The sequence below is a fragment of the Epinephelus lanceolatus genome, chromosome 2, assembly GCF_041903045.1.
Source record: "Epinephelus lanceolatus isolate andai-2023 chromosome 2, ASM4190304v1, whole genome shotgun sequence".
Lineage (NCBI taxonomy): Eukaryota > Metazoa > Chordata > Actinopteri > Perciformes > Serranidae > Epinephelus > Epinephelus lanceolatus.
The window spans coordinates 21,699,243-21,718,295 of record NC_135735.1 but is presented as its reverse complement, the minus strand read 5'-3'; the positions used below and the strand labels follow the sequence as shown (position 1 = coordinate 21,718,295).

Below are 19,053 nucleotides of genomic sequence, written 5' to 3'. Positions count from 1 at the left end.
ATTCTGGGAGAAAAGCAGGCCTTGGTAACATGTCTATTAGGCCGGAGATATACTTGCTTTTTTGTGGAGACTGTGTCATGAACATAAGTGTTCACATACATGCCTATTTATTATGATCCCAAAGGAATCCACTCAAGGGCAAAACAGAGAACTCAGACAGTAAAGAACTTCCAGATTTGCATGATGTAAACAATAAACATGACAAAACAAGGCCCCTAAATGAAGCATGTTGTGTCAGTGGTGAATATGTATGTTACATTGCCCCTATCGTTCATGCATGTATTGCATCTTGTGTGCATGTAGTGTTAATTCCTGAGAACGTGCACAACCAATGTTCCAAACAGACACAGCCATGGCGCGCTTTGAAACCATCATTAAAAGCAAGTATATCGTGGGCTTTAGAGCTGCCAGTCTTCCTCTATAATCCCATTCAAATTTAAGTCCTTATCAATATTAACATTCAAATAATATTTCAATTTCTAATGCTCAAATTTAGCCTATTATTACCATTTACGATGTAGTCTGTGTTATGTTTTCTGGCCACTAGAGGGCATTTCAACATTACTAATTAACATTTGGATTTACAAAGTGGTATTAGCTTTCTTTGCTAAGTAATTGTTAAGGCACAAAATAACGTTAACTTTTCAACCTCAATTAACATTTTCAATCTCACATTGCTTCTTAGACGATCAGGGATAGCGATTTCCATGGGTGCATCGCTTTCTGCCATTCCTGATATCATTATGTAAGAGGTTAGCTCACTGAACGAGAGATTGTGACTCAGAGAACCTTATTGTTGATGAGAAGGACGAGAATCTCTAACCTTATCATGTCCTAAGTGAATGCAGTGCAAGCAAGCATCAGTGGCAAAATAAATCCTATTGCATTGTTTCCTACTGGAATATCCTACAAAATCCTGTCCAGCGCAGCACTGTGTATCGCAACGAATTGAGCTACACTTTTGTTGGAAGCTCTGTTTCTATTCATTCCTGTTGCTTGCTTTGAAAGCACCACCATGGACGAGGAACAGCTGATTTGTAAGGTTAAAATGAGAAGTTATCTGTACGATACCCCCTTATTTCTCTACAAAAACCTAAATATGGTTGCAGCTGGCTAGAGGGAGATCGCCGGGGGACTAAAAGTTTCTGGTAAATAACCATAGCTAAAAACAACCTACTTGCTACTGGATATATTGTATGTCATTTCCATTAATAAATAAATAACTGCTTAAAGCTATAGTGCGTAACTTCTACAGGTCCGTAAATGTCCGTTTCACCCAAGCCACAATGCTGATTAAGCCGATCGGCTCCTCTAACATCTCGCAGTATTTTTCAATGTATATCATTTTTAATTTGCATGTTGACCGGCGACATTCCCGCGCTGGTGCACAGGAAATGCTTCTTCACAACAAGAAGGGAGGGGGAGGAAGAGCGGAGAGTGCCATAGCAAGAGGTGGAGCGCAGGTAGAAAGAGAAAGCAACATGGCGGAGAAGCGGCCGAGACACGGTTCAGAAGTGGATCCTACCACAAAGAAAAAGCCTGGATGTTTGGCTGAAGGTCTATTAGCAAAGAAGGAAAGTGACCCACGGAGAAGGCAAACAAGGATTTGTATTGGTGTCGCTTTTCCTCGGTGGAGAGCCCTGAAGGAAGATATTGGGCTGAGGGCAGACATGGATGTTGCCTTGCTGCTGTTGGATAAGTAAGTGACTTGGTTTATAATTATGAGTAGTATGTGTTGCTGTTACATGTATTGGATCTAGTACTTTATTATTTTCTTGGAAATGGTGCTATGAACGTAATGTAATGTTAGCAGCCTGGTGTTTGCCACGTTGTGTAGCATTGTGTACACGGTGCGTGGCGAGTCTTACTCTACACGGTGTGTGGCGACTGGCGAGTGTTACTCTGTGTACGGTGTGTGGTGAGTGTTACTCTGTGTATGGTGTGTGGCGACTGCCGAGTGTTACTCTGTGTACACGGTGTGTGCCGAGTGTTACTCTGTGTACGGTGTGTGGTGACTGGCGAGTGTTACTCTGTGTACATGGAAGTGTCGCCAGCTTATTAGTTGTAATAACGCATTATCCGCTGGGAGGCGACAGAAGTTATGCACTATAGCTTTAAGCGTGGAAAAAGGGCATCTGATGCAAAGCCATGGTCTGATGCTTGCTGTTGCAGGACACAGTGAACACATTTATAGAAAAATAAATAAATACACACTTGAACAGTAATTTCAGCATTGATTAGTATTAATTTGTTTTCTGTTCCATTTATATTCGACTCTGGAAATTCGTTCAAACAGCCTAATGTCTACGTGTTGAGGGAATGCACACTGCACATTAGTTACTAGCATTTTACTAGCAGCAGGTCTTGGTATGTACAGTCACTAACCATAAGCCCATGCAACAGTGTGCACATGTTCATGCCAGTGCATTTATTTGATGTTAAGCATAGGTAAAAATGTGCATGCTACAGTGAGGAATTACGAGTGTGGGGTCAGGGGAACAGTTTTCCTGCATGTTCTAACAGCAGAGGCATGCTTCTTCAAGCTAAGCGAGCCCGCCGCTATGCTTTGCATCCTGCTGCCTGTCGAAAGCTGCCCTTGAAACAAAGCTGCCGGGGTCGGGAGGTCACGGCACAGCATCAGAATGGAATGTTCCTTCCTGGTTCAAGGTCCAGCCTCCAGAGCCAGAGGGGCCCAGAGATCATTTGAGACCACCGACACATGCTCCATCTATTTTACTCCGCTTTCATCTACCCCTGCCTGCGTGGTTTACTGATGGACGCTTGGCCGCTCTAATCACTCAAATTAATGCTGCTAAGTCACCCACACTTTTACATAATGACCGAATTAACTCTACCATGAAAGAAAACTCAAATGAGGTGATTAGAAGTATAACTATACAGGTTTGTTTTATGGCACTGTAGGTTTGAATCAATGCACACAGCTCCTCAGGCTGCAATTATTTTTACTATTGATGAATCTGCTGATTATTTTCTTGATTAACCAATCACCTCTTTGCTCTATACTGATTACAATTTAGTTAAGTCCAAGATGGAGTCATCATATGTCCTGCCAATCAATAGTCCAAACCCTACAGATAATATGTTTACTATGGCAGAATACAAGTTGAGAAGCTGGAATAAGGGATTGTTCAGATCAATAATCAAAATAATTAATTAATCCATTTGCTACCTTAAGACTATATGATTAAGAAAAATGCTGCAACAGTTGGACTGATGGGTCTTACGTCTTGAAATCTGGTACTGACATACTTAGGTCACAGTAAAACACTTACAAAGTCAATAGTCAAAGTCAGGATATTTGAAAAATGAGGACAAACATGACATTGTGTTTATTACATTTTCCCTATTAATGTCTTTTACACTGCATATATGTGCATGTATTTATTCAACTTGTTATGAGGTCGCAGATATAAAATACTTGAACCATTGTCTAACACTATATGTCATCTTTGTGCCACAGAGGCACACGGGACTACTGTGGCAGGATAAGAAAATGGCTGCATCTCATTAACCATTTGACCAATTTAAAAAATGTCTTCAGATTTGAGCTTAGGCCACCCAGGAGAATATCTAAAAAAAAGAAATATCAGCTGTGGGCACAAATGGGCTTATGTCATTGCAGGTTTTCTTCATAATTAGTAGTTACTAGTTGCTCTGATATCCGTCCGTAATATGTTGATTAGAAAGCACTCTAAATTACATCATTCTTAAGTCACAAATATCATAAATTTACACCGAATGTTACGATAATTTGTAGTAAGAAACAGGAATATTAGCCTCATGGCCATTCAATTCCCAAAAGTGGAACATGCTAACAAACTAGAGGCATTGCAAACAGGTTGTCAGGAGGAAATCGGCCATCCTAGAAATCTTTCATCCTATGCCAGCAGCAACCTCTTCTAATTGGTTCCTGTGGAATTCATTTCATCCCCGGTGACCGACTCCACACACACTGGAGCCTGACAGGCTTTTAACCCCAAACACTTCAGGTGTTCTGTCCCTTTGTGACAACTGTGGAGAAACTAGAGTAAAGATTGTTTTGTTTTTTTACTTTCAGTGTCGATCCCAATGAGATCATTTTCTTCACAGTAAATCCCTTATTTTTAGAGTTTAATTGTAAAGATGATTATAATGCATGCACACACAAAAGTACTCTGAACCCATTCAATCATTTACTCCCACAATCTCTCCCCGTATCGCGCTTGCTCTCCCTCATTATTCCCCTGTACACAAATAACAGTTAGCCTCCATTGAAAGTGAAAAATAAGTCTTCCAGCATGACGTTGGTCAAATAATAGTGTTAATGCAAAACCCAATCATTATAATTGTGTGAGGAAACAATTGAAATAATGCCACACATTTCCTCAAGCCAAGTCCAACATCAATCAGTCATGTAGTGATGTATTGTATGAAACACGTCTGAAAATAACTGCAGTAATAGAGGCAAAGCACTATATTGTTATATAGTACAGGCTTTTATGCACAGCGACTAACTGTTCAGCCTTCATGGAAGAGCAGAAACACATGACAGAGACAAATAAATGTCCTTTCTGAGTGAGTGAAAATGTGCTTATTTTGCTCTTGTTCTTCCAGGCTGCTGCGTTGCTTGTTTGGGGAAAGGGCAGGGTTAGAGATGTGATGCTGTGGCAGGTTCGGGCCACCTTATTTCACTGCCAAAGCCAAGGTCACTGCCACTGCCCCAGGGCCAGCAGACAGGGGGATGGGTCCCCACTGGGGAATGAGCAGGAGGCTGAGCGTTGGAGGAGGGGAAACGTAATGGGAGGAGAATTTTTTATTTTTTTTTTTAAAAAGGGGAGGGGTATTCTGCCCTAGTGCACACAAAAAGGTCACCGTTTCCCAGATAAACCCCCCTCCCCGCAGTCCAGCCCCTCATGACCTCTGACCCCTCTGAGTCAATGCTGAAACAGAGGGAGAAGAAGGAGGAGGGAGGGCGCAAGGGGAAACACACCCACCCAGAGTCAGTGGTGACAAAAGGGGGCCTCAGCCGCAGCTAGCTGAGTCGGTCAGGAGAACAAACGCTCAGGCCACCGTCACAAAGCGGAGCCACCAGAGGCTGCACATCTCCACAGCCTCTGCCTGTTCCCAGCCACTCCACTGCCCTGCATTTCACCACTAACAATAGGTGCTGCTCCGCTCCGAGAGGTACCCCAACACACACAAACACACACAGGCTAGAGAGGGGAGAGGTTGCTGAGGCCCAAAGGAGAGTTGCTGCCTGCCCATCACTGACTGGCCTTTGTCTCCGACTCTTCTGCTTATTGGCCACCACTGAGAGATTTCCTGATCCCTGCTTAAACTAAATGGAAAACTGGACTGAGGGGCCATGTGTATATATGTGTGTGTATGTGTGTGTGTGTGTGTGTGTGTGTGTGTGTGTGAACGACCGAGGCAAAGATAACATTATAAAACTATTATGTTTACTACTATCTCTACCACTACCTACTATCTGTCCACGTCCTTACTACAAATTTCCACACATGCTAAACAAAATGTCTGCCAAAGGAGAAGACAGGAAGAGGGAGTTTTGGTGTTTTTATTGGTGGATGGTGCAGACCCCGTAAAGGCTTTTAACTGCCCAATCTGGCCATAAAGGCTCTGTTAAGTGTAGTGAAGCGCGGTGACGGGGCAGTAGCGAGAGTTAGCCAAGCCCCTAGTGAAGCCTGGAATCATAGGAACACCAACATACACACTCCATACACACCCCCATATCCCTGTGCCTCCCTCCTTAGGAGAAATCGATTCCCTGCTGACTAACCTTAACCTTGACTTCATCCTCATTTTGATCTCAACACTAAATCATGGTTCAAAATCTAAAATAGGATCTTAAAGAAGAACAAATTGTGACTTTTGTTTTCACTCTGGACGGGACTGGAATTCAAACATACTTTTCCGGGGGACCAGGTGACCAAGGGATGATGAAAAGACACACATGCTGGCATGAAAACACAGGATTTATCACAGACACATGCTTGTCACAGACAAAACTCTCAGTGAGGGGATCATACAGGATTTGTCCAAATCAAAACAACTCAGTGCATCATTGCTGTGTATAGATTGGAAAGCCAGACTCCAGCATTTGAACACTGGCCCGACCCATCCAACCTCTGGCCCTGGCCTCTGCTCTCTGTCACCTTTCACCTCTATTATGAAGGAATTCCTCCCATGAGCCTTAAAAGCAGGCAGAAGGAATTTTAGGCCCCCTTTTCATTTGTTTGTTTGAGAATAGCTCGGGTGGTCCAGAGACATCCGGAGACCAACACAGATGAAGTCTGTGTCGCGCGGCACACAAGCCCACGCCCACTGACAGACACACAGACAAACAGACACACACATGCCACACAAAATTCAAACAAGGTCGCGATCCCAACCTTGAACTTGAATTTCAACTAAGACCTGATCTTAGCTGAAGCTAGTGAACAGGTAAAGGCTTGCTGTACTCTTTACTTTTAATTTATCACACTGTCTAAAAAACACGTGTCATTGTTAGAATGTTTTTCACAGTTAACGCTGCTTTAAGGACAACAAAATTAAAAAGACATCTTCTGAATGGGCATTATCTGGATGATCAGCTTCAGTGTACACAGCTGATGAGAGCAGCTGCTGGAGGAAACACCCTGTAAAGACAAGGTCAAACATTGCTTATGCACTTCAAGTTGCTCTGGGTAAGAGCTAAATATGTCAGCTAGATATCCGAAAGGACGAACATTTAAGAATGAATTAAACCGATCAAACAGTTACTGCAGTCCAGGAAGCTGATGATTAAAGCGCTATTGGTTACTCTGGACTCTAATTTCACGTCTGTCTTTTTTATCTTAAACATGTTAGAAATTATTGCCTGAGTCCAGACCTTTGAATCCGCCCACTCCACCGAGTTGACTGATTCATCTGGCATCATGACATGAGGCAGCAATTTGTCTATTAAAGGTCCAGTGTGTAGGATTTAGGGGGATATATTGGAAAATATGGAACATAATATAACAAATATGTTTTCTTTAGTGTACAATCACTTGTATTTTTGTTACTTTAGAATAAGCCATTTTTATCTACATAAGAGAATGGGTCCTTGTCCATGGAGTCCACCATGTTGCACTGCCACGTTTCTACAGTAGCCCAGAACAGACAACTTTAACACTGGCTCAAGATAGTGCCATTCATGTTTTTGTGTCTGCCACCGTAGTTAGCTGCCCCTCCATACAGTGTCCTGAAAACACTGATTTTAAACGTGAAACTGCTTTATTTTGTGTTTTTATTGGTTTAAATCAACTAATAATTTTGTTTTGAGAGGATGAGACCTCTGCGTATAATTTGGTTCCCAGTAAAAATCTCCTAAACAACAAACACTGAAGGAATCGAGGAGCTAACCCTTGGCACATGGAAGAAATTTCAGCTGGTTGCAATCTGCAGTCCTCACCACTAGATGCCACTAAATCCTACACACTGCTCTGTTAAAATAAAAAACAATCCAATTAGCACCACGGGCAGGACTTAAATCACTGTTAAACTGTTGTCAAGCACTGTTAAGTGGTGCACTGCAACCAATGAGTCATGGTAACAAGAATGCCAAGCTCTTTAGACAAGATAGACGCTGCTATTGAGGCTGTTCTGAATCCACTTATCTTCGCTCCGATCAAAAAACCTCAGCAAATCAAGTATGTTGACATGGCTACACATCAGTGTACACTTAAAATGATGTCAGATTTAGGGGGGGTTATGTTGGTCTCTAGTGACTGGTTAGGGAAAATGGAATCCCCCTCCCTCACACAAGATTGGTTAGAGTGGATGTAATGTCAGACTGAAGATGGAAACAGAGTGTAACGACGTGACAACTGTCTGATATCCGGAGCAAGAGAGATGATTAAGTTGCTTGACATGATATAATCTTTACTTACATCTTTTTCTTCTTTGTGATTCTGTGGGTTTAATATAACTAAAATTAATCTGTAGTTTGTTTGTAATAGAATAGAATAGAAACAGAGAGACATATATTGTTGTATCATATGTGTTGTTTTTCCTGGTTTTAAAGGTTGCAAGTGATATTATTTTCTAAACTTCTCAGACTGTTCTAGCTGTTCTATTATTTGCCTTTACCCTATTAGTGATTATATCCACATTATGAATGATTATTTATCAAAATCTCATTGTCAGTCTGCATTTCACTCAGACCTATTCCGACTTGTATGCGTTTCTATTTATGTGCATGTGTAGGATTTGGTATATATATATATATACCAAATCCTACACATGCACATATATATATGTATATATATATATATATATATATATATATGTATATATAAAATGTACATATGTGTATTGTGTACCTATGTTTCCCTCTAGTGTATAAAGCACATAGCCACAAATCTTGTTTGTTTTTTAAGGCGCTACATAAACAAACACATAACATGACTCCATTTGCTATTGTATCACTCTAAGAAAGACATAAGCAGGATTAAAGCCATGTCAAACACGAAGACAGTGTGCGCCTGGAGGAATAAGCAAAATGCTATTTTGAACAGTTCAATATTTCCACCACCCAGCTGTTTCACCACTCTTCAGTACCCCTTCCCCTGTTTAGTGTCTTGATTTGCCAAGTGATGTTGTTTACACAGGCGGGTATTTTTAGTGCATAAGGGTGCAGCATCTCATCGCTCGCGTTATGAGGCAGCCCTCCTCCAACAGTCGATTGTTATAGCTCTCCATGCATGTCTGTGCTCTGTGCATGGCTGAAGTCTTGTCAGCTCAGCTCAAGATTTAAGCACACTGGCAACCATTGTGCTCTTGATTTTGTTGTATTAGTTGTTCATTCCTGACATCTGGAGATAGAGGAGCATGAAATGAATGGAAATCTGCAAAGCAGGTTCAGGTGCGTGCCCTTTATGTTTCCAACCACGCAGCATAATCAGCACTGTAACAAAACACAAACAGTAGTTAATGTATTCAATAAATATTTGATTAGTAATTAATTAGAGAAGTGACTAAAAATGTGAGAATTGGTTCGGAAATCTGAATAAAATGTTGATGCATTTAATTGTTCCCCACAGTAAACAGTAAACAAAGGCAATAAAGCATACTGTGGGCAGTATGGCATCCCTTGGTGATTTTCCACTGCTTCAAGGTCAATGATGTGTCATCTTCAGAAATAATAGGGATTTGCTCTGCCCCTTCCCCACAGGAGAGTTGGACAGCTTAAGCATTTGTCAATGCAAATATTCAGGGCTGGCATTAGGGACGTTCAGTGTTGTTGTTTATTCAGCTCCAGGAGAAACAAAACAACCCATAGAGGACAAGCAGCATTTTTATAGGCATGAGAGAGGGAGACACACAATGAGACCGGCAGTTGTTTACCCTTGCCTTTGCTTATATATAACCATGGGAAGTATTGGAAAAGGACCCTTTTGAACCATTTCTGAACACAAGAAATAGAATCTCGTATTTATTGTAACCATTTCTAAACTGACATAAATAGAGGAGGCGTAATCAGGAAATGAGATCTGAGTATTTTGTCTGCAGGTGTACAGTAATAAACCTAGTTCTTGCATAATTACATAGCAGAGGTCAGAGCTCTCATCCCATCAGCCCGCCTCATCAGTATAGAAAGGGGGAAAAAAAGCCCTTTCTTCCTCAATCCTTCTGACAAACTGGCGGACAGATGGAGGGGCGCTGACCACACAGCAGGAGGGAACACTCTGGTTTAACATCAGCCCACATACCTGCCCAAAGGAAGGAAAAGGGCAGTCATAGGCCATGTCCATATGTACTAATACTACTACCAGGTAATGTTTTCAAGACAGGAATATCAATGAGAGGAATGATATCAGCAAGAGGAGTGTAACAATGCCTATTCTGTATTTGCTTTGTGGCATTAAATGGCAAAGCCATATGACTTTTTCTCAAAAATCTGGATGGATAAAGTGCCCCGATGTCAAACATGCGGCAGATCCTTCGCATGAACTAATCTCGATTTTGCAAGGATTAGAAGAAAACACTAAGAGGCTTCAGGTTTAAATGTCAAAACAAGCGTATATGGCATTTAGTTGGCTAATCTATATGACAGAGAGATGACTTGCTTTGTGGCAAACCGAGAAGAGCAAGGGTGGGGGGAACGGATCGAGGGCGGGGTTTGGCTGGCAGACAAAGGGAGCTACAAGGAGATGTAGGGATAGCGCTTCAGCATTCACCCAGGCAGGAGGCCATGAAAGGGGTGGAGACAGGAAGGTCGGAGGGTGATGGAGAGCCACCGTCGACCCTCCAAACACATGCACACGTACAAACACTCTCACATAAACTAACAGGAGCTCCCCATAAATCACTCTCGCTAACTGGTGTCTGAGTCGAGGAGCCGCTTGTGGCAGTTCATCCATGTAGCATGTTGCAACTTCTCATCTTCTGCCACATGTAGTGTGGATCAGACTCTGCCCAGTCGACGTCACACTTATTTACATTTACACCCCCGAAAGCAGTTAAATTCACACAAATGGGATGCATGGGTATAAACTGAGACACTTTTACAGGCATCCTGTGTCTTCTCCTATTTCATCCTTTACAGCCCCCTGGGTTCTTCTTTTTTATTAAAGTCTCATTCAGGAGCCTCCCATTATACCCGCAGTTCAATTCACCATGACCATTTCAGAATTAAACAAGGTGGAAATTATCATCCAGCAGCCCAAGGCTCCATTTCTATACTGAAGTAGTCAATAAAATAAATAACACATATAATGTACTATTATCATACCTGCATTTATTGTGTGTTTTCTTTACTATTTGTGTTTTTGCCCATCTCATGTTTGCACTGACTTTGCCTTTTCTCAGCACACTTCATATTGTGTTTGCAAATCTTTTTCGAATAGTCCTTGAGGTCAATTGCAGTCTCCACATATGAATAGGACCGGGGGGAAAAAAATAAATTATTTCCTAACAAAGCTTCAACTCTTTCCAATTAATTCCAGACAAACAGACAAAAGCAAGTCATTTCAATTGATCCTAAAAGCTATTTTGTAACAGGGGGGCTTTTGTGGTGTGTTGCCTGGTGACGCGGGTGTGCTGTGGGGGGAGGGGCGGGAGCCGTGGCCGGGCCCACTGTACCAGGCTTGTCATTCATCCAAATGATGAAAAGCTTCCTGAACGTAAGCTAATGAGGAGGTCCTAGAGAAACTGAGGAAAGAGAGGGAGAGAGACGGAGAGAGAAACCGACCATCAAAGAGATAACATTTAGGAGGAAAAAGGGGTTTCCTGGACCGACCGCCGATTTAGAGGGGCAACGGGGCGTCCGTACTATACCAGCCCCCGACAGTGAGCTCACACAAATGCTTGTCAAGCAAATAAAAAGTGAAATTTATGGAGGGAGGTAGTCTGGAGGGTAAGATGGAAGCTTTATCCACTGAGAGGGCTATAAAGAGGCTTCAGTAATCACACCACCCATTGCATCACAGTGGTACAAGTCAGAGCTCTGTTGTGAGAGGGACTATAACACAGCAAATTACCTCAAAAACACAAAGAGAGCATCCACATTAACAAACACTTGGAACAGAAAAAGAAACAAACGCTAGCTAGTGATCTTTGTAGGGAGAGCGCTTACTTGTTTTGGGGCCATTTCTCTTCATAAACAAAATGAAAGCAGTTTATCCTAAATTATTTATGTCCAGTAAAGAAATCTGATGGGCCAGGAGAGGATATGAAATAGACTTGTGATTGTCCAAATCCCTGTAGAACACACTTCACCTCAAAGATTAAGCTCCTTTAAGACCTTATATTAAAGACCTAAAACATAATAGTCTGACAAATTGAGGCATGATCAGCAGGGGAGCACTTCTGATGTGAACCAGCGCCTGCAGGAACCTGGAGAGTGAGGAGTGAAGACGCTGGGCAATGACGGACGATTACCATTTTTATGAATGTACAGTGCAAAAATCATATATATAGCCTTTCCAGGATAGCCTCGCAGAAACACTGCAGGTGGGGAAGCCGTTATGCCTGCTTATAAACGCTGGAATTATGTGATTCTGCTTTATGTGACACAACAGGGAAAGCACAAGAACGCTGGAAGTCAACTACCACAACTAATGGTGCAATGAAGAGGGCACTTTCCTAATGCACTGCAAAACAATGTAAACTCAAACATGGTCAAGCCCACAGTGAAATACCAACATTACTGTTTTATGGAAAATCTTCCAAAACAGAGAGGGTATTAGTGGGTAATGACGGGTAACATGGGGACATTTACAACCACAAGTTCTTATCTCCCCTTTGAAGGGTCTCAGGAGGATTATTTCCACAGTGATGGCTTCTTGCTGCCTCGATAGAAGTGAGACTCCATTAACAGGGGACAGACTATCATTATAGCAGAGCCTCTACTCATTCAATGCCTCGCCTTCAAAGACTGCTAAATACGACCCAAAAGTTCAGGGTTCAAGGGTCAGAATGGGAGCTTCAGTAATCCTTCAGTCCCCTACTAATCAATACAAGACGAGCGGAAACGCTGGAAAGGACCTGCAGGAGAGCGAAGCCCAGCCACAACAGATTATTTCCACCGTGAATGATTTTGAACTTCAGCCACTGAGTCTGAGGTGTGCTCCATGTCAGGTTCATTCACTGGAATCTGTATTCACATCACAGCTTCTCAGATACACACAAGCAGTGGAGGATTGCTCTACGCTTGCATAATCCTTTACTTTTCGTGCTCATGCAGTATTAAACCCATGAATTAAAAAAGATGTTTCTATTCTACAGCAATCTCTGGCACAAGAATTTCCTTCAGGATTAATGAAGTTCAATCTTATCTTGTGAATTTTCTGAATACTACATCCAAGGAATAATTTGTGAAGCATGAGTTAACAATACTGTAACATCTTAAAATAGGCTGTGATTATTTTATGACAACAGACTAATGAGGGACAGTGTTGCATGGTTTGTGGCTGCACCGCATCACAACTCTGTACTTAACACATTTTCACTTTAATCAATGCATTCACCAAATTAATATTCGAAATCCAGAGCAGGACATACTCAAAATCTGGCTAGCACTGTTCTCACTGAAATATGCATCAAACTTTAATCCATTTCAGAGTGTACACCAACTTAAAATTGCACCTTGGAGCACAAGTTGATCTATCTGGCACTCAAACAGATTCTCACCAAAACGTAAAATAAATAACGTGAATGCTGCCACATATTGAAGCCATAAATAATCCACTGTATGTCACTGCAGAACAAATCATCAGGGCAATTGTTATCTCTATTATTTTCTCTGCACCCTGTATAGGTGATAAACTCTGCATTCAAAAATCTATGTGTCTCTATTTTTCCAATGCTTTCTTACCAAAAAAAAAAAAGTGAAATAAAAAATAGGGGGACCATATCAAAGACTTTTTCCTGATGCAGATTTCCTTTTAAAAAAGGTGATAAAATAGCGCCTACAATCTGACCTTTGAGAAGAAAGACCCTTTGGGGAGGCCTTAAAAGGTTGCATGTGTTTGACAGCGCCAGCCTCTGAGCCGAAGTGACTTTTCCCTTCGGTCAGTGAGACATCCATGCTAACCTCCCAGTCCCGCTGAGTGGAAAAGCTGTATCGGCCACAACAGCACAGCAGTGTGCTGTCTACACACAGCCCGGGAATCAACAGGCTTCTGCGAGCCTTTGTCCATCTCTGTTTTACAGAGTATATATAACAGAGGCTTCAAAAAGTCTTAACTCAGCACAGTGTGCGACAGTACAGTACCACTAAAGCTGCTGCTGCAGCATCTCAGCATGTCCACAGAGGAATGTGCACATCCTTGATGCCTTTGATTTAAAGTAAGTTGAGACACGCAGTGTATGTGAGTGAGAGAAAAGAGGAGAGGGGAGTATAGAGAGTCAGATCCACTCTGATATGATGAAAATGTTGTAAATGAACCATGGCAACAACGCTGAGAACTTAATGTTGAACAAGACAGACTTCAAATAATAGATCTGGTGGTCAAGCCAGAGAAGATTTATCTTGATGCCTCCACCACTGAGTGGGCTGCTGGGTTGCTTCGAGCTTATTGCACTCTCACAAAGCAGCTTGGAGACTCTCAGCATGAGCGCTTGTTAATGCTCAACTCCAAAGCTTGAATTTCTAAGCAACACTGTAGATGAGCATCAGAAAGTTCATTACACTCAAAGAATCATATTAAAATATTCAGAGGACTCCACAGCCGGGGAGATTCGGCACATTTACAGCACAGCAATACCCTCATGAGTCGCACTGGACTGACATGTGATAACTTAAGGCGATATTTCAATTACAATGTTTACATTAGTAGGGAACACAGATCACAACTTAATCAAACTTAAATAAGTGGCTGTGGCTGCAGTTTCTGTATGTCTGCATTGATCAATAATGATTCCTTGACACTTGAGACTCAAGGCCCAGGCAAACTACTGTATACGATGATAAAATAAGACTTTAAAGATAACCGAAATTAAGACACAGATTCAAAAAGTGGAATGAAATTAAAACCAAATTAAGATATCTCTTAAAGGAGAGTTAGATAAGAGGATCAATAACACTCTCATGTGTGCACATTAAATATGAAATAAGAGCCAACGGTCTGCCTGCCAGCATCTTTAAAGCTCACTAATTAACATGTGATATCTAATTTGTTTTATCAGAACAAAAACCAGAGTGTGAAAACAGTATGTTGTGGTGTTACGGGGGGGAATGTGTTGGGACTATTTTCTGGACTGGCACAGTTACTTCTTGAACTTGATGTCACTGTGAAGTTGCCAGGCAACCAGTGGAGAATCTGGGTGGATTTTGTTACCTTTGGACAGGCTAGCTTTCTGTTCTTTATGCTAAGCTAAGCTAACTTGGTGAATATTGAACAGACAGTTGGTGGGATGGATCTGTGGAATGGGTTGGGTGATGGGTTGAAGCAAAGCACGAATATAAATCAATTTAAAAAACGATACAAAAAAGAAATCTTAGGGAATTATATGGTTGAGGAGGGGTTGCGTTAAGGGATGATTTTGTTTGTTTGTTAAATTATTATTTTTTATTAGTATTTTTTTTAAAAAACACTGGGTGGATATTAGGGTTGTAAATAATTTGATGAATGTGTATATATTTAATTTGGGTTGTAAATAAATTGGGGATATTTGTTTGTGTGTTTATATTTGGTTGTAAATTGATTTATGAAGTTGTTTAATTTATTAATAGATAAGTAAGAAAGGGGTAGGTCATATAAGTTTTACTTCTACCTGCTCCTTTTCGGACACTGTTCTTTTTTGTTTGTATTCTGTTTTCTGTCTTTAAATTTTATTTTTTTTTATTTTCAAAATAAAATAAATTCATTCATTCATTCATAAGAGTGGAATTGATCTTCTCATCTGTAACCCTTGGCAACAAAGCAAATCATTTCCCAAAAATGTCAAACTATTCTTTTAATTGGGTTTGGAGTGAATCCAGGCAACTTTTAAGGCCCCTCTAACCACATACAGCCCACACAAGTGCATCACTATAGGACAGGAGAAGAGACTTACTGGCTGCCTGAATACGGGCCTTGCGGCTCACCACCAGCCCAAAAGAATTCTCGGCCACGCACTCGTAGTCGCCCTCATCAGACGAGCCGTCGGATTTGGTCTTCTGGAAGTGAGCGATCAGGAGCGAGCCGTTGATGAAGGTGTTGTGATGCTTATCCTGAGTTAACAGCAGGCCGTTGTGCCTCCACTGTGTCGTAATTGGGGGGATGCCGTCCACTTGGCAGTGGAGCATGAGGGGCTGCTCCTGTACAGCAATGATGTCAGTGGGCTCCAGTGTGAAGGAGAGCTCTGCTTCGCACATCACACCTGAGGAGAGATACACACAAATGATAACTCAGTAGCTATTTCAGCTTATAGTTTTCCTCAGCAGATGGAGTTTGCTCAGTTGTAATGACTAACCTCCACTGAAGCTCCAGAAAAAGCTAACAAGTGAACTCTAGTTAAGATTACAGGTTGAGATTCTGACTTTTAACGGCAACACTAAAGCTGTATTCATCAATCCATTCATTCATTTCCCATACATGCTTATTACTTTCCAGGGTCATGAGGGACTAAATATCATTTTCATATCATCCCTCGCACCTTAACTAACAGGAAGAATGCTCAACATGTCATATCACTGGTAACTGCTCACGAGGCCTTACAGCTCACAAATAAAAAGCCTTGACTGGGCTACCTCCAGGCTACAGTCACAAGGGAATTCACAGGCTATAGATCGAATGCACCATGTGAGCATGTGTACTCTTGTACTATACACACAGGCACACATGCATTGCCTTGTATGTGCTGTAACCGATGGCAGAAACTTTGTCACTGTGATAACTGCGCTCTTTTTCATCACTCGACGCAAAATGATATGCAACTACTTTTTGTTGTTGTAGGGATGCTTTCCACTTTATAATGACATGATTTGATTTTTCATATTTGCAGTTCCTAAAGAGGTAGGAGCAGGAGAACAATAAATAAAGGATGTAAACAGCCTGACCTGACTCGGTACTATAAAAGAGGAGCTTAGAGGGCTCTCTTGGTATCATGTTTCAGCGGCTGATGGACTAAGCACTACCAGTCTCTGCCCCAGGCCCTGGAATCTGGTGGGAGGGGGGCCAGGGGAGGGCAGCAGAGGGGGGGCAAAGCACAGGGGTCAAAACAGAGAACCTCCGGCTTCATCCCTCAAATTCCAGCCGAGGAATACTTCCCCTTAGGTGCAGACAAGGAATTCATTGACACACTCCTCCATGAAGATCACATATGGAGTATAATGCAAAGAAACATTTCCTCTCCCTCTCTTCTTGCTCTGTATCCTTTCTTTATGTGACCCCCCTCCCACCCAACCCCTTTTTTTTCACTCAACAAGCACGGAAAGTAAATGGCCATGGGACCAGAGAGACATCAGTGCTACCACTTGTGAAAAACAAGGGGGTGGTGGTGGAGAAATATTTAACCCTTAGCTGGCAGGCGGTGATCCCCCTGCCTGGGCTGCTGCTCTCCAAAATGATGCTGGCCACAGAGCGCCATCTCCTTTGGTCCTACAGAGATCACGCTTTCACACAGGAAGCAGCCATCAAAGAAAGAAAAAAATAATACAAAGAGCCTGCAGCCATACATCCAGTCAGTCACACTTCATGTTACCCGGATGATTCTCAAATAAAGTAAGTATTATATACAGAGCCAAATGCTTCTGGAAAAATCTGAGGATGTGCAACACATGACTGTTTTACATTAGATCATACTGACTGAAAGATAATGGAGGCTTTGTTTTTCAGCTTTCAAAGCTGTCAAATGATGTTAGTCAATGTTATCACGCCTTGCAGCAAACAGGTTAATAACAGTTCAATGCTCAATGTGATACAATGCCATCGATTTGGGGTTGATTAAGCAGCTTTATTGATGTTGTATATACTTCCTCATGACTTCAGTTAATCAGTTTCTTCCATTAGCCGGAACAATGTGAAAGTTCTTGGGCTTTGACTTTCCTAATGAATAAAGCATGTTGCTAGAGTGACTGGCTAATGCAATGCTGTGCTGTGCTCTGGGAGGGAAGGTTACAAACAACAGTGTGAAACAGGTTAAAGAAAGTCATTTTGAAGATAACACTGAATCATTTGACAGATCCAAGGAGAAAAGGGAGATAAGAGGACAAAATAAACAGGCGATAGTTTAGGTTAAAGGCCATCTGTGTATGCTGAGCATCCAGAGTGTGTGTGTGTGTGTGTGTGTGTGTGTGTGTGTGCAGAGAGGAGAGCACAGCTGTGGAAACTGGTGGCGAGAACACCGCCTTCACAGAAACACATGTCCGCTGACATGAATCTGTACAGGCGTGGATTTTCATGGTTAGATAAGGAGATGGACAGAAACGCACACACACATCCTAATGCGGAGAAAAGAGACACTAGCATGTCGGATTACCGGGTGAGATCAGAGACAAGTGTTGGCTAAGTGTGGCTCATGCTCTGGCTTACTATTGACAGATAAGTGTGGCTGGCTGGCACAGAGGTTTACTGCTGCAACAGTAAAGTTAGGATCACACACCAGCAGCTACTGACAGACAGATGTAGTTAGCAGACATGAGTATGACTGACACACCACTGGCTTCATACAGGCAGCTAAGACAACTGCTTGGCATCATATCATATGGTGCGTTTATGAAAAAACTGCTGTGAAATGGTCAGATTTAGTATCTTATAAATGCTACTGAACATCGTAGAATAGCCATTTTGTTATAGATTTGGAGTTTTTATTGCTAAATGAACTGCTGTGACTCCTTACGCTCTCAGCATCCATCTGTTGCAGCTCACTCTTCCTCACCATAACAATACATACAATATCCTTTAAATTATTAGTTAAATGTGCTATGACAGGCTGCTGCAGGCTGCATCATTGCTTTAAAGGTGGATTGTTTTCTGGATTTATCCTCCGTTAATGTCACTGAACTATACATGGAAAGCTGAAGCAGCATTTGCTCTTTGAAAAAAACAATGCACACCACCTATATTCCACATGAGCCTTGAACATCATATAGAAACAGACTTATAAACTCATTAAACATTACTTCAAACATGTATTCTGGCATGCATAGCAAAAGTCACATATTTGCATTTAGATCATGGAGGCTCTATGAGTATAGATGAAACAGCAGGGAGCCACCAGCATAAATGAACTGCTAAAAAGAACATCAACAGTGCAGCTCAATTTCTTTTTTTATCAAGTCTATAGTGTCTGGCGCTGAGGCAATATTTATTCTACTTCCAGGGGGAAGACCACGCATGCAGCATTGATAGTCTTGTTCCCTCCTATAGGCTTGTGCTGGGTAAATTATTAATCAAAACCCTTTCATTTAAAGCTACCTTAATGCTCATGAGCATGTTTTAAGTAGTCTGATTTTCACTTGCTATAATATCAGCAGCTCAGTGATGATTAGTAGTAAAATACAACACATGAATGCTGAGAAATAGTCTGTGTGTGGACATGATGGGGCAGCTGTTGCACGGTTTACCTCTCACAGAAGTATTTACC

General features: G+C 41.8%; 1 protein-coding gene across 1 annotated transcript in view; it reads right to left on the bottom strand.

Moving 5' to 3' along the window:
- Window positions 1-19,053, bottom strand: part of igdcc3 (immunoglobulin superfamily, DCC subclass, member 3) — an 81,317-nt gene that overhangs the window by 60,450 nt on the left and 1,814 nt on the right. The window contains exon 2 of the mRNA XM_033620654.2: window positions 15,541-15,846. Coding sequence (XP_033476545.2) covers window positions 15,541-15,846 — 306 coding nt within the window. The remainder of the gene's footprint in view (window positions 1-15,540; window positions 15,847-19,053) is intronic.